Raw genomic sequence first — 15,220 nt, forward strand, 5'->3', positions numbered from 1 at the left:
GTGCAGGGGTTAATTCTTTAGGGATTAACTGCTTTGCCACTGCCATTGGTCCCACTAAGACCAACCGTAGTCAGTCTCCGCACTAACTAACCATTTGCAGCGCACTATAACTGCTACATTAGTCTTATTCGAAAACGTTTTTCTTGGTTTAAAGCGAATGCGCAGCGGGCAAAGATTTGACGCTATACGCACACCTAAGCGACATGCTCAGTCATATATGAAGGCTGGAGCAGATTGCTAAACACCAGGGTGACCAAATAATATTCAGGTGAAAAATCGCGTTTCGCTGCTCAATCAGCAAGCATTTCCAGTGATGTTGCGTTTCAATGTAGTCCTCCAAGGTCTTCCGAGACATCAAAGAGCATCCCAGTTCAACATCTACCTTAAACTGCATCGACACTCGTAACTTTTTGTTTATTTGGATCACGGGATATTTGCAGTTGCTGCACCAAGATTCCAGTTCGGTGCCTGTGGCACTCTACGCGGACACTGTATGTACATTCTATGTCAAAAATATACATCCCAAAGTGTTTCCTTCCAAGCCATGTAGCGATGCTCTTAAGCGCATTACGCAGTCCTAAGCTTGGGAGGCTTGAGAACTGAGGTTTCTCCCGCCTTCGTGAGGTTGGGGTCCCTGAGTATGCAAGAGGAGCCGCACTGCAGCGCTCAGAAGCAGAGCCCTTGGGCTGTACACTTTTGACAAAGACTGTCCGTTCTATCGGGGACAAAAGTTTGCAGGACGATAGTTCTTGGAAAAATTTTATTGTCGCTCCACCTAGCTACCCAGCGAGGTGTAGCTACAATAAAACGCTTTTCCAAGAACTCGATCACGTCCCGAAAATTCTTGTCCTCGATAGTACATCTACGCCATTTCTGCAGTGCTCATGGGTGGCTGTAGGATGGGAAATGAGATTTATATGACACTAGAGAATCGGCTGGCATAGCTATGGATGTCGCCGCACCCACAGGACTGGAATAACTGGAGGTCGATGGGAGATGCCTTTGTCATACTTTATCAGTTGGGCTGATAATAACGATTATTTGGGTGCTCAAGATGATGCCAACGATGACAAGTAATAGAAGCTTGTTGTTTTTTTAAACAGCTCAGTCAAGAGTACACGCAGTACTGTAAAGAACGTCGTATCACGGCTCTAAAATCATGATGAAACTGTGGGCGAAGCGCCTCATGCATTCCCTCTTCTGGCGTCTTACATTCGTTGCTCTTTCTCTCTTTTTCAAGAAAAAAAAAGCGCCGTTCGTTGGGAACTTCTGGCGCTTGTTTTTTAGTGGCAACCCAAAAAGTCTACCATGCAATTAGAGGCTTGGACACGTGGTTCTGGCTCCTGAGTGCTTGCACTCACCTCCGCATCGTCCTCACCTCGCCTCGCTCTGTTCTACTTCTACCCCCACCTAACCACCACCACCGGGACCACGGCGCAGAAAGGTATTCGGTCATGACGCCCACGACTGCGCGCCCCCTGTCGTCTGGAGGTGCGCCGGCTGGGCGTGCTGGCGGGCGCAATTGTTTCATTAGAGGGCGTCGCTGGCGGAAGCCGCCCAGCGCCGGTACTGAGTGCTTTCCGCGGAGAGCACGAGGAAAGAGATGGGAAAGGATGCGGAGGAGCAACGAAGCTCGCGCCGGCAGCCGTGCAATCGTCGCAAGCGCCGCCGCGCTGCTCTCCAGATTGATTTCGAGGCTTTACCTGCACGCTCGGTCGCAGGCAGCGCCCCCAGAATCACGACGCGAAATGGCACGACGGCAGAGGCACGCGCGCGCTTCTCTTGTTGCGTGCAGTAAACCGGAAAACTCATGCCAGGTGGCCTGCCTATGCATTCGGACGCACAAAACAAGGACTATCTGTGGCTGGGGCACGTCTCATCTAGCGTTTGCGATACTCGTTCTCAATTTTGCTTTCTCTCCCGGGAAGGCTTTTCGTATGTCATGAACCGGCCGCTTACTGAAGCCGTGTTTTCCCGGTGATAGCTACGCGTCAAAGCACATGCTGCGTTTCGTGCAACAGCGCATTATTGTACGCGTGTTGTCATAGCCTCGAATTTGGTGTTATCGAGTCGGAGTGACAAATCCACAGCGGTGTACAATGCTCTTCACGAACGAGGCCTGCTCAGTAGACGAGGATTAACTATGGAGAGAGAGAGTCTAAACGTACAAGCGTTCGTCTTCGGTGCCTTATGCCAGAAACCTTAGTGTGACGTCCTCGCATGCTGCTTGGAGACGTCGCTGCACGGAACTGCAGGTGTGACGCGCAAGATTGCACTGGTTCGCTAGGCCTGAGCAGCTTGAGGGACCTCGTGCCGGAAGCGTCCCGGAAGTGGCGCCAGCGGCGGTGGAGACAGCGGGTCGGGCAAGACGTGGCGTGTGGCTGGTTAACCTGCGGTCGACGTTATTTACGGGCGCCGACGCTGACCCTGGCCTGAGGCGGCGGCGGCTGGGTTTGGACGACGGGCCCTCCGCTCTCCCCGCTGCCGTGATCAATAAGGCTGGGCGCGCTCATCTGGTCCAGGCGCTCTTAATTAGCCCTCCCAAAGTAGGCCTAATGGATTTATGCCTTCTCTCCCCCACCACGAACCCCGAAAGCGCCGGTTCAAGGAGGCGGTATGCAATAAGGTCCCTCTGGGACCGGACGTCTCGAAGTTCAGGTGAGCGCTCATTCGTCTTCAGAACATAGTGACCGCTGCATAGAGCTGGTACCCGCATAAGAAATTCTCGGTTGTCCTTCGGACAAACAGTGACCCGAGATCGAGGCTGCCTTGACTCCAGGAAGAAATTTAAAATAACTACAGCACATATACTGCAACGCAACGCAACTGCCGTCGCTACCACTGAATTTCCGCTGTCTCGGAAGGCGCTGCGCTGAGAATTACTCTAAAAACAGTTCAGTTATCAAATAAGCGCAAGGCCATAAACGAGGCTTGCTTGTCATATCTCCTGAATAGCCCGTGAGCCTTGGTCTGAGCCGCTTCAGTGTGGGTATGACAGGACGTCCGTTCCAGGTGTGTGTATACATCCGAGGCACTTTTCGTCTCCCAGCTACCTAGCACTGAAGTGCAGCCTACCGCTGCCCGAACGGGAGCAAGGGAGAGAAGGGGTGGAGCAGGAGCTTTCTGTTGTAGCCCTGAAAGGGAGCCGCTCTTAACCCCACGGTGGAGCAAGCTTGTTTCAAGTTTCTTCGCGGCAAAGCCTCTTTCCAGCGAAGACGAGATTGACAGCGTGCTTCTCAGTGTCACCACGTAAGGGTAGGAAGAGGACAAAGGTGTAGGAAGAAAGCGGGAGCCCCTCTTCCTGAACAGCGCCATGAATCGCTTAAGCATATTCATGGCTAAACATTGTTCTACTCTGGTCGCTCCTGCGCTCTTTCATATTATAATATCAAGATGCTACGGCGTCTAAGACGGGGGAAGGACGTGCTTTCGCAACATGCTTTGCATAATGAACTAACTGACCGTTCAGGGGGCACCGTTACGAAGGAGAAGTATATATAAGAAAAAAGAATAGGGAAGGTGTATTCTTCACTGAGCACGTACAGTTGTCTGGCAGACTTTATGGGAGAATTTGCGCCCAATATATTCTCCCCGTTTCATTTTGACAGCAGTGACTGCGTTGAAGACAACACAGAGAACTATAAGTACGAGAAGTACTCATAGGGTCTTCCATGTTATATAGTAAAAATGAAATCGCATTCTTAGGTTATGGAAGTTCCCGATGGTTAATGTCACGTGAGAAATGCTAAAGGAAGAATAGCCTGCCAAGAGACTACCTGCACAACAAATTGACCTATGATATTTTCAAACGAGGCAACAGATTCACTGCTCCTAAGTAGAAATAACCAGTGCGATGGGAAGATGTCGTAGGTTCGGATCCTTATCTGTGCTTACATATCTGTCGCCGCACCTCAACTTACGCAATTAGCATTGCTACATCGCTAGCTTTCCTACTACTGCTGCTATTGTTTGCTTTCATGTAGCAGAGAAAATGAATGCAATACAGTGGGCTTATTAATCGGAATAAGGACAAATGAAATGCACGCGTAAGATGCAATATAAATATTCAGTTACTTTTATTTATGCATGAACATGCGTTAACGTATCAGACTGTGAAATACATGCGGGAGGAGCCATCGTCAACTTCAACACGACGTCGTAACAGCTTTGGCCATCTGTGTCTCGTGGTACAGTACATGCATGTCAAGCGTGAAAGAATGCTCAGCGGATTTCTGTCATCATCCCGCGACTTAGGTTGGGCCTTTATTCTTGGGCAGGGCAAGTATGCGAAAGCAAGATAATAGCTGGTCCTTAAGGATAACGGAGTCTATTAAAAGAGAAGGCAATCGTAGCAGGGGGTGGCAGAAGGTTAGGTGGACGGATGAGATTAAGAAGTTTGCGAGGATACGATAGCCGAAACTGGCAAAGGGCAGGGTTAATTAGAAAAACATGGGAGAGGCATTTACCCTGCAGTGGACGTTAGTGAGACTGATGATGATGATGATGATGATCAGAGACTGTGAAATGCTGCTTCAAAGTACGAGATTGTGGGTTCGAAGCCGACCGTGGCGGACGACACCCAACGAGCTTTTCCCTCAAACACGTGTCCATGCGACAGTACAGAGCTTTTTCGAAATTTAGTTAATCGAATTCCGAAGATAATTCGATGAGACTCCTGGCTTAGAGTTGTCTGCCTCGATGATGCCTACACACAAAGCGGGATGCAACCATTGCATAAACTCCACGTTGATATCAGGCTTCTGCATGCTGCATCCACTTTCGCAATCTCGGCGAACTGCCCTAAACTTCTCGAGTGGAACTTTCACATTCCTGGAAACGACGTAAGTTCGCAAGCAAAAAAAAGAAAAAAGAAAAAAAGAACAACTCACCGAGCACGAATCCATCTTTGCTCCACTGTACGGCCCCGGCTTGGTTGGCCACTTCGCACTTGAGCTCCACCGTGTGTCCTTCGATCACCTCCACGGGCTGCGGTCGGACGCGGAAGCTCTGTTGCTGGCAGTGGACTCCTGAAACAGCAGGAGACAGAGAAATAAGCTGTCAGACACGCTGTAGCACGACTAAAGCAGCTGTGCAACGAAAGAAATCTGTATTTGAAGTTTCTACCCTTATGTTAGCAGCAGTTTATGTGTACACGAAACGAAAATTAAATAAATAAAACGTGCTGGACGTTCGAAAGGAGACATCTGCAGGAGGTGCGAATATCGCGTCTTATCGGTTTCCAGTATCGAAACAGTTACTTGGTTGTTCCATCTCTCTAAGCAGTCTAGTCAGGAAAGCTTTCCGCCACGCCTTATCGTTTCTTCAGTTTGATTGTTCTTGTAGCTCTCTGTCACTCACGTCTTTGCGAAGTGACCCTACAGCTGACGTCGACTTTTCAATTTTCAGGCATACTTGTTATTCAACTCGGGACGTAAAAGTGCAGATGTCCGGTATCCAGAAGGAGGGAATGAACCGGCAAGGACGGCAGCTCAGCTTAATCTGTTCCTCTCCATAAAAGGTATTTTTTCTCAAGTGTGGCGCAAAGTTTACAAAGTGGGATGAAATGTAGGATAAACCAAAACATGCAGGCGATTTTTTTTTTTTTCGAAAGCCAAAAAATTTGTCATTGTAATGATTGTCCATTGCTTACGTTTCGCAGTTACATTCGCGATCCCACTCCCGGAAGAAGCCGGTCTTCCGGAGGAAGCGTTTAGAGTTTGAGAGAAGCAAGATAAGTGCTGATGATGATAGTACAGCGCATGGATACAACACATAAGCGGGATACAACAGGTTAGGTCCAAAGGTCCCATCCGTGGGGTCTGCATTTGAGCGGTATAGTCGGGTGCGTACAGAGCCTATGAAGCTACCAAGCCTCTCAGGGGTTGGGGAGAGGCTCCTGTTCACTTCAAAGATATTTTGAGCTTACGATGCGTCGTGAACGCTCCCACTGGACAGACCAAAAGCAAACCCCGTGGCCTGGGAACTTTTGACGAACCCTGTACAAAATTAAGCTAGCCTAGGTTGGTAAGGTTGCAGTCTTCTCCAGTTTCTTCACGTTTCCTTGCTTTCAAAGTTCCCTTCGCACTCGCATGCAGTAAAGCCAACGCTCTCTTCCTTCCCTTTCGTACTACAGCTACCGGAAAGGAACGGCAGAAGCGCAAGTCAAACGTCAGAGTCACTCCCGCTCGACACGAAAAACGTATACACGAGTGATCTGTGTACGGCTGCTGTGTGAAGGGAAACTGGGCCAGCGCTTCCGCAAATGAAATTTCACTCAAGAAGCCGTTCAAAGATTAGGGTGCACGCGGACACGCAAGTTGGCCCAGACGCTGGTCCTTTCTTTTTTTTTTTTCTTTTTTCTACTCTCGGTCACAGCGCTGCGGAAGTGCTGCCAGCTCCCAAGTCGCCGACGCTGTTGAGGCCAGCGCTGCTCGCGGACGTAAAAAAGAATTGAAAAGTTGGAAAACATGGGGAACGCTCCCACTTCCTCTAGAGGCGCTGGAAGGAAACTAAAAAACGCAAAGTTTAAGGAAGAAAACAAAATCACGGCAACGCTAGCGACATAAATGTTTGTTTATTGATGCTCGGCCTGTTGTTGCTAGCGCGCGTCCATTTCGGTATATCTTCTTTTTTTTTTATCTGGGACGTCCTCCAGCAGCGATATCTATTTTATTGTCGTTTTTAGATCTCACAACACGGAGCAAACGCTTCACGCTTTCCATGATGCCCGGCAATGTTCGCGTAGCTCTTCGCGCGCTGCGCTCATTTCTTTATTTCTTTTTTTCGCCCCGTTTTCTGCGAGCTGTTGGTGCCTCTCTCGGCCGCGTTAGCGCAAGCGCTCCCCCCCTCCTCTTTGCCAGCTCTGTGCGCGGAGGCGCCGCAGCCGGCGTCTTGGTCTCACTGGCCATAAAACTCGGCTTTCCGTGTCGTGATTTATGTGCGAGAAAACTTCAAACTGACAGCGAGACCGGGCAGAAAGAAGTGTGATTGAGAAGCAATGAAGAACGCGGCTCCGCTATCGGCTCCCTCTCTCCTTCTTCCTATCCTGCACCTCTTCTTTCACTCCCAATTTATTTTTTTCTTCTTCTTCACTCAGTGCATGGGGTTTCAGGGTTCTTTTCACTGTTAGTTCTTCACGGAATGGGCTGCTAAACAGGCGGGTATAATGGCCGTAGTTTTTATCACCCCCCCTCCCCACCTCCCCTCCTTAGCACTGTTTTCTCGCGACTGCGAAACACGTCGGTGTCGCAGGTTTTTGTTTTCTTTTCTTTCTCTTTGTCTTCTTTTGTATTCTATTGGCATTGCCAGTCTGTTGCTCTACGCTGTCAACCGTTTTCCGGCTGTTGGAGCGAGACAGAATTGTTTTGAATGTCCCGGGGTTTCGTGCTCGGCGTGCATAATTGCGCATATTTGCTTTCAAATAATGCTACACGTACAGCCGTGAGCAATTTTGGAGGGAACAAGGCTTGAACATTCGTTTACTGATTACAGCACAATTACGCGTGAGCAAGCACAGTTCTGTTTTTAAGTTTTCTAACTAGTTTTCCTCTTGGCATGTAGCATCCGAAATAAGTATTCACATTAAGCGGAGAAATAACCGCAGAATTTGCAGTTTTGTGCGAAGAGTTTGTTCCCTTTACATTTCTTATGACTGTAAGGGGCAAACTGGCGTCAAGTGAGATCAGTTAAATGCGACCTCTTTTATACACGCGCGTTTTAGTGCTGTTTCTGGATCTCTCTGCGGAAAGCGAGATAGGCGCACGTATTTGCAGAAGATGGGCGCCTTTTCCTGAAGGAGTGCGCAGGAACCACCAGTTATTTAGGGCGGCAGCTAAACCAACCTAACTCATTCTCCTGTTCTCCACTAACTAACCAGCTACCGAATGAGTTGCGAAGGCGGCTAAGGAAGAAAATTATTTCCGCGTTCTCGTTCGATTCCGGCACGCGTAATCTCTCGCGCACAGTGCGTTGATGAACATGGTCAGGAATGCAAGCAGCACTGATCCGAAGCGCTGAAAGAAGAAACACGCATCCCCCCCTTCCCCAAAGTGTGATAGCATCACCGCTCTTGATTACTTTAAGTGACCGGGCGTTCGTTATTTGTAGTGTTTCCTTTTTTTTAACATAAAAAAGAAGATTTTGAGAAATCAAAGGAGAGCCTCTCGCGTGTTTTCAGCGATCACTGCGACCGAGGAGGCAAGAGATTCTTTTGAAGAGCGGTGGATCACCTCTGATCGCTTGATAAGCCTGCCAATTCATCGAGTTCGGTTATTTTTCAGTTGTTAGCCCTAAGAAATAGTTTAGAAGCAGAAGCATCATAATAAACTGCACAAGTGAATGAAAACCTCTATATCGTTTCATCTCGTTTATTTTTCCGCAAGCGAGTGCCTCTCTAAAAGCAGAAGCAGTCTTGTTCAGTGGACGCTTCCGCAGCCTGGCAAAGTAAGTGTCGAGTTCCATATAATGTTGTAAAACGGTATCAGCGTGAAACACCAGCTAAATTTCCATAGCGTGTTCGAAAACACGCACGGTTGGTGCGCGTTAAAAGGAGCAAGGGACGCTAGCTGTAGTTAAATGCATGCTTTATCAGGCGAACTTTAATCGAGCGTCTGGGATGCATTATAATCTATAACAGTATAACCCTGCGGCTTAACGGACTAGAAATATCGATCGTTTTCGCCTCACGCATGAAAATACCAAACATTGGCTGCCGTCGTTTTAATTGAGTAGGTGCAGCAATATCGCGTGCAGGAAGATGCAGTATTACAAGTTTTCATAACTCTGGTTAACTTCTGCAGTTCCTTTTTTTATGTTTCCTCACTCAACCTCTCTTTCCCTAGTTGTTGCGTTTATTGTGAATTCTATATCCGCCGCCGTGGCTCTATGTTTTAGGGCGCTTGGTCACTGAGCCGAAGCACCCATGTTGAACCCCAGCCGCAGCTGCCGCGTTTATTTTTTCTCTCGTCGCGTGTACTCGGCCCGAAAAAAAATATGTTTTAGGGCGCTTGGTCACTGAGCCGAAGCACCCATGTTGAACCCCAGCCGCAGCTGCCGCGTTTATTTTTTCTCTCGTCGCGTGTACTCGGCCCGAAAAAAAATAAAATTTGTTTTGGAAATTCATTTTTTATTATTATTTTAACATTAACGTCCTAGCTGTGATAATTTGTTTTAATGAGCGCAACAAGGATTGTAACAATAGAAATGTTGTATAAAATGTCACATTACAACGAAATGCCTGTATGTGGCAGAAAAGCTTTCAGGCATACTTCAAGGCCAAGTTTCAGCTCTTTTATTTATTTTGAGGCTGTGCTAAACGAGGGCAGTGCTAAATGGAGAGAGATGGAAGAGGCCTTTGCCCTGCAGTGGGCGTAATCAGGCTGACGACGATGATGTGCTAAACGAACAGACTAAATAGAGTAAACTAAAGCAGGCATGCACCTAAATTTTGAATGGATATGGCTTACAGATATACGGCCTTTAATTGTGCAGTTCGGGACGGTGTAATAAAGATCACGCTTCGGCGTTCAAACTGTTCTGGTGCGTTACCTAGTCAAACGTAATGAGTGTTTCGTAGTTATGAAAGTAAATTCCGTTTGTAGGCTTGCTCATAAAAGCAGCACGCTTTTCCATCTCCATTACTTAACAGCGACTCAAGATGGGGTCAAAGACCCCAACCTTGGTTTTTTTCTTCTACTCAAGGTGAGGGTCCTTGACTCCACCTTGAGTTGAAGAAAAAACCTTGCCTCATGGTGCTCTTTTGCCAATACCCTTTCGCCAGAAAAATTCATCATCATCATCATTTTGCTACTGTATACGTGCATGGCATCATTGTATGCGCTCTAGCTGGGGCGTCTTTCGTCACGGCGGCTAAAAAAAAAATTCTGGTAGAATCGCGGCGCATGCGTCTTGTGGTATCACGTGCACCTTCCTCACCTGTATGAAGACCTCAGAATACAGCGGTTCCCGCAAATGAAGCACTATAAACAAGCTCCGAGGCTCGGCAATGTTCAAGCGAAACAATCGTAAACAATAGACGTTTACCACATGAGGCCGTAACCAGAAGCAGATGCACCCCGCCTGGTTTCATCTAGCGTTCACGATCTCGAACACGCTCGTTCTTCAAGCCACTGGTGTCACTTGCGAGGAAGGCGCGGGAAAAACGGGGAAGAGAGGAGAGTGCTTCAAGGAGAGACTTTCCCTAAGTGGAGAAGAAACTTGCGAGCGGGAGTGAGGGAGCAAAAAAAGGGGAAGACGGAGGCGGAAAACGGAAGCCTCTTCGAATTCGGTCCAAGCGTGCTTCCTCGTACCGGCGGCGTGCCCCGGGCCGCCGCGATCGATGGACGCGCAAGCCGCCGCGCCAAAGCTGCGGACGAGGCGTCCGTCCGTCCGCCGGTCCGTCGCCCCCGCTGCGTCGCTTCCCGCGGGCGCCTGCACGCTCTCCCTTCATTCCCTTTCTTTCTTTCCTTCCTGCGCCTCTCTCTCCTTAGAGCGCGGTGGGTGCTTTCGCCCAGCCATGCGCGCGTCCCCGAAGAGGCACCCGAAGAAGAGTTGCCCCCCCCCCCCCCCCATCCCACCTGCCCTCCAGTCCTCCTAAACTGCCACTGCAGTGCACAGCGTGGCGTGATGTAGGGACACACTCGCTGTGTGCGTTCTCACCTGCGCCCCGGAGCTCTCTCTGGTTCGCCTCGCCTCTTCCGCTTTTCTACTGCTTAATGCATTGCCGTTTCCTCGTATTTTACTGCCGACCTAAGCAGTTGAGTGCACTGGCTTGCTCTTCCAAATCTCTAGTTTCCTATTACCCTCCCTCCCCCCCCTCCCCTTCCCACTAGTCTGTGCTTTACAAACTGGAGCTGCCGTCAAGCACCACCCGAACCGCCCCTGTCAAAAAGAGAAAATAAATATTAGCAGTGCTGAAGCTTTTGGCGGCGCGCGCGGTAACAAGCTCGTTCTACACAAGCTATGCTATAGCTGGAGCTCTGAGGAATGGCGTGGTCAACAAAACGAAAAAATGAATCGTACGCGAGGTGGCAGGAGAGATGCCACGCGTTTTCATGCAAGACATCTCTTCCGCTGCCAGCCATGTAACAGTACGACATTGCCCTAATATGATGAAGCGGCAATATGCAGCGTCCGTTTGGGACCCCAATTGTGCTAATTAACTTCTCTTTCTTTCTTTCTTTCTTTCTTTCTTTCTTTCTTTCTTTCTTTCTTTCTTTCTTTCTTTCTTTCTTTCTTTCTTTCTTTCTTTCTTTCTTTCTTTCTTTCTTTCTTTCTTTCTTTCTTTCTTTCTTTCTTTCTTTCTTTCTTCCTCTCTTTCTTTACTTCGTTCTTTCCTGCTTTCTTTCTTTACTTCCTTCCTTTCATTCTTTCTTTCTTTCATTCTTCCTTTCTTTCCTTCTTTCTTTCTTTCTTTCTTCCTTTCCTTCCTTCTTTCCTTCTTTCTTTCTTTCTTTCTTTCTTCCTTTCTTTCTTTCTCTCTTTCTTTACTTCGTTCTTTCCTTCTTTCTTTCTTTACTTCCTTCCTTCCTTCCTTTCATTCTTTCTTTCCTTCTTTCTTTCTTTCTTTCTTTCTTCCTTTCTTTCCTTCTTTCTTTCTTTCTTCCTTTCTTTCTTTCTCTCTTTCTTTACTTCGTTCTTTCCTTCTTTCTTTCTTTACTTCCTTCCTTCCTTCCTTCCTTCCTTCCTTCCTTCCTTCCTTTCTTTCTTTCTTTCTTTCTTTCTTTCCTTCTTTCTTTCTTTCTTCCTTTCTTTCCTTCTTTCTTTCTTTCTTTCTTTCTTTACTTCGTTCTTTCCTTCTTTCTTTCTTTACTTCCTTCCTTCCTTCCTTTCATTCTTTCTTTCTTTCTTTCTTCCTTTCTTTCTTTCTCTCTTTCTTTACTTCGTTCTTTCCTTCTTTCTTTCTTTACTTCCTTCCTTCCATCCTTTCTTTCATTCTTTCTTTCTTTCCTTCTTTCTTCCTTTCATCCTTTCTTTCTTTCTTTCTTCCTTTCTTTCTTCTCTTCTTTCTTTCTTTCTTTCCTTCTTTCTTTCTTTCTTTCTTTCTTTCTATCTTTCTTTCCTTCTTTCTTTCTTAAATACAATAGCAGGGAGGTGCCAGCTCCTTGTCTCCGAATACTACTACATGCCTCATGACGCCGCTCGAAAGGCGCGCTGTTTCTACAAGTTCTCTCGCTTTATTCACCAGCCACTCCTGTTTTTATTTTGCTTTTTTTTTCGTTACGAAGTGACTTTGACGGCTCTAAACGTTTCGATAGAGAGAAAGAAAGCAAAGAATAGATCCGCCGAGACTAGTCCACGGATAAATCCAGAGCGTCAACAGCGGAGTGATTGAAAGACTTGCATGGATGCTTCTTTTTAACCTGGGCTTCACCCGGACTTTGTCGCAGAAAATTGGAAACTGGAAGACACGTCTCCGCCGCCAAGCTACATGAAGTGGAAGTGAAAAAAAAATGGAAACAAAGCAGGGGAACTGAAACATGCCGAGCTTTGTTTTTAAGTAAACGCAAGAAAGACGCAGACACGCGAGGAAAACAAACTCTGCCTGCAAATGTATTTGTCTCCCGTTTTTCACCTTCTTAACCAGGTGGAGAAAAAGTGCAGGAAGGTTTATTAAATCGTTTTGCTTAGGTTCGAGTCAAAGCGAGAGAAACTTTTCGACTGCTCGTCGACAGGAAATGGAAGAAAAGAAAAGAAAGAGGTGCCTAAAAATTTCTCCAGGGTGCGGATACTTTCTTTAGTGCACCTATTGACGTCTGTTGTGATGTCTTCCTTAATAATATTGAAATGTCAGAGCTAAAAATAACGGTCAATAGCTTCTCTGAATTAAATAAGCGTGAAGTCTGAGGCGCTAAAAACGTCTTGATAAATAGAGACGACAAGACTTGCATTTCCCGTCTCCTCCATTATTTCACCATTTTAGTTTTTCAATTTTTACACAGCAATGCACCAAATATCCAGATAACGTGTTAAACAGCGCATATAGGCTGGCAGAATCTCAGTGAAGATTAGTCGGACGAGGGAGCGTTACAATAGTCAGCGCAGTCTGCCTGCGGCATTATTTCGTCGAACAAGGCTTTCGTTCTTTAACTAAAGCTCTCTAACCTCCCCCCCCCCCTTTCCCCCCTCAAACTCACCCGAAATTTTCTTCCAAGAAAAAAGGAAACAACAAACAATACCGCGAAGCGCTTCCTTCTTTCAAGTGTGCCCAGGAAATATTCAGTCAACGGTGCAGTGATTTCGAGTGCAAGGAAAAAAAAACGAGACAAAGAAAACACAATGAAGATGCTCGCAGGCGCCAGCGGTCACGTCTAGGGCGTCCTCTTCCTCACTGCCTTCAGTTATTCTCGCCTCACCGCTCGCCCTTTTGTTTCCACCGGGCGCGGGAGAGAGCGGGTCTCATCTCCCTCCCTTCCTGTGTACTACAGAGGCTGGCGTGTCGATGAGTCCTTCATCAATCTTACATCAAGAGGCGTTGTTGAAATCGTTCACGTTTGCGCGGCGATATTTCTCGCCGCCGCAGGATTCCCCGACGCCGCCGCCGCCATCATCGTGGTGTTTGCTTGCGTCGTCGATTTTGCGACAGGCCGTTGGCGCATCATTGGCCCTAGCCGTGAGCGATCACCGGGCGGCAGCCCCGGCGCCTCTGCGGTAGCGCTAAGGAACACGACCGCGGAAGGCGTTTAGAGCGACTACCCTCTTCCGTCTCCCTTATTCTCCACTCGGCTTGCCTCCCTTTTAGGCTGCTCCTTTGGCGTTTATTGCGTTTCTTCTTTATTACGCTGCTTTTCTGCCCCTCAGCTGCCCGTGATATTTTCTCCGGCGCCTCGAGAAGCGAGAGAAGGCTTGTATAGACAGTGTAACAGAACTTTGAGACGGAGCAGTGTGTCTCGCCGGTATACATCAAGCGATATACTGACACGCGCTGTCGCTGTAGCAGCGGCAACAAACATGCTATGGAAACAACAAGAGTTTGTTTTGTTTACCGTATTGATCACAAAGGGGGGCTAACGGGAACAGATTTGTTGACGCCATTTCATTACACCGCTTGGTATGAATGTTTTATATATTTGCATTACACTGTGCACTGAACGGTGTTATATTTCAACAAGCAACGTATTCTACGGAACTGTTTGCTATGCTTGGGTAAGGTCGTTCGGTTTGACACATGTGGCGCACAATGCACTGCGCACGGTCGCCATTCGAGGTGCAGTCGTGGCCCTTCATTTAATGTTCCGCTGCCTTCTAGCCATCAATACTTTTTGTGAATAGAACCGTACAGCCGGCCGAATCTTTAGCTGGCGTGCGTGACGGCCGCGTTTTCCGTGTTCCTGCAGCTTGTGTCGGAGCGAACTTTCTAAACGCAGGCTCACTAAGCCAGTGCTTAATATTGAGGTTCCTGCAAGTTTTCTTCTTCGCAAAGCGCAGGAGCGCATCAAAAGCGGCCGTAGCGCACGCTAGCTAAAGATTTGGCCGGCTGAAAGTTCGTTCCATTACAGGAAACCTATCAAAACGCAGCATTGCCGATTCTTGCCAGAATCTAATGACGTCTCGCTTGCGCTTACTTTGCCGCTACGTCCTCCCCGATACCAGATATTTTTGCTTAAAGAAAATAGAAATACTCATTAAGTGCACGTCCCGTAAATTCTTATGACGTGCCTGGGTGTGCTGTGCGTTGCTTCAAGTTTAAGTATTAAAAGAGAGACGTACTGTGCCCGCTGTGCGTGGAAACGTCTACTCAAGTCCCGGCTTAGTCAGCCTAGTGCTCGGGCACACTTCGTTTACTACTTAATTATTCATTCTAGTGAAGAAAAACGCGGGGAAGTTGGGCTTAAGTGCACCTGTGCTGCTTAATCTGATCCAAACTAACATCCGTGCCAAGAAAAGAGGAAAGAACAAATCACCGGGCAAGATTATCCGCGGAACCTCATTCGCTCATGCTCAAAAACTCATTAGGCTGTAGCGGCCGCGCTGAAACACTGACGAGTAAGCCCGCTTGTTTTTTTTTTTTTTTACTGGAACGCTATACTTAATGCAGGAGAGAAGAGGGAAGGAAGGCGTTCCGGTTAATCCTTCAGATTACTAAAACCACCAGTGTAGCTGTAATTTTCTGTACATTTAACCCCGCCTCAGCATTCCCTAACTTTTCGCTTTCCCCCGCATTTTCCTCGTTTATTTTCTTCGTTATTCATTTTAAATTTCAATCATTAAAGCAAGCCTCGTT

General features: G+C 47.6%; 1 protein-coding gene across 4 annotated transcripts in view; it reads right to left on the reverse strand.

Moving 5' to 3' along the window:
* Positions 1-15,220, reverse strand: part of LOC149339354 (nephrin-like) — a 327,744-nt gene that overhangs the window by 98,813 nt on the left and 213,711 nt on the right. For all 4 annotated transcript variants that reach the window (XM_089548106.1, XM_089548105.1, XM_089548104.1 and 1 more), the window contains exon 2: positions 4,890-5,027. In XM_089548106.1, the coding sequence (XP_089404232.1) occupies positions 4,890-5,027 (138 nt within the window). The remainder of the gene's footprint in view (positions 1-4,889; positions 5,028-15,220) is intronic.

This window comes from Amblyomma mixtum, chromosome 6 (genome assembly GCF_055824585.1).
Source record: "Amblyomma mixtum isolate Tamu chromosome 6, ASM5582458v1, whole genome shotgun sequence".
NCBI classification, from domain to species: domain Eukaryota; kingdom Metazoa; phylum Arthropoda; class Arachnida; order Ixodida; family Ixodidae; genus Amblyomma; species Amblyomma mixtum.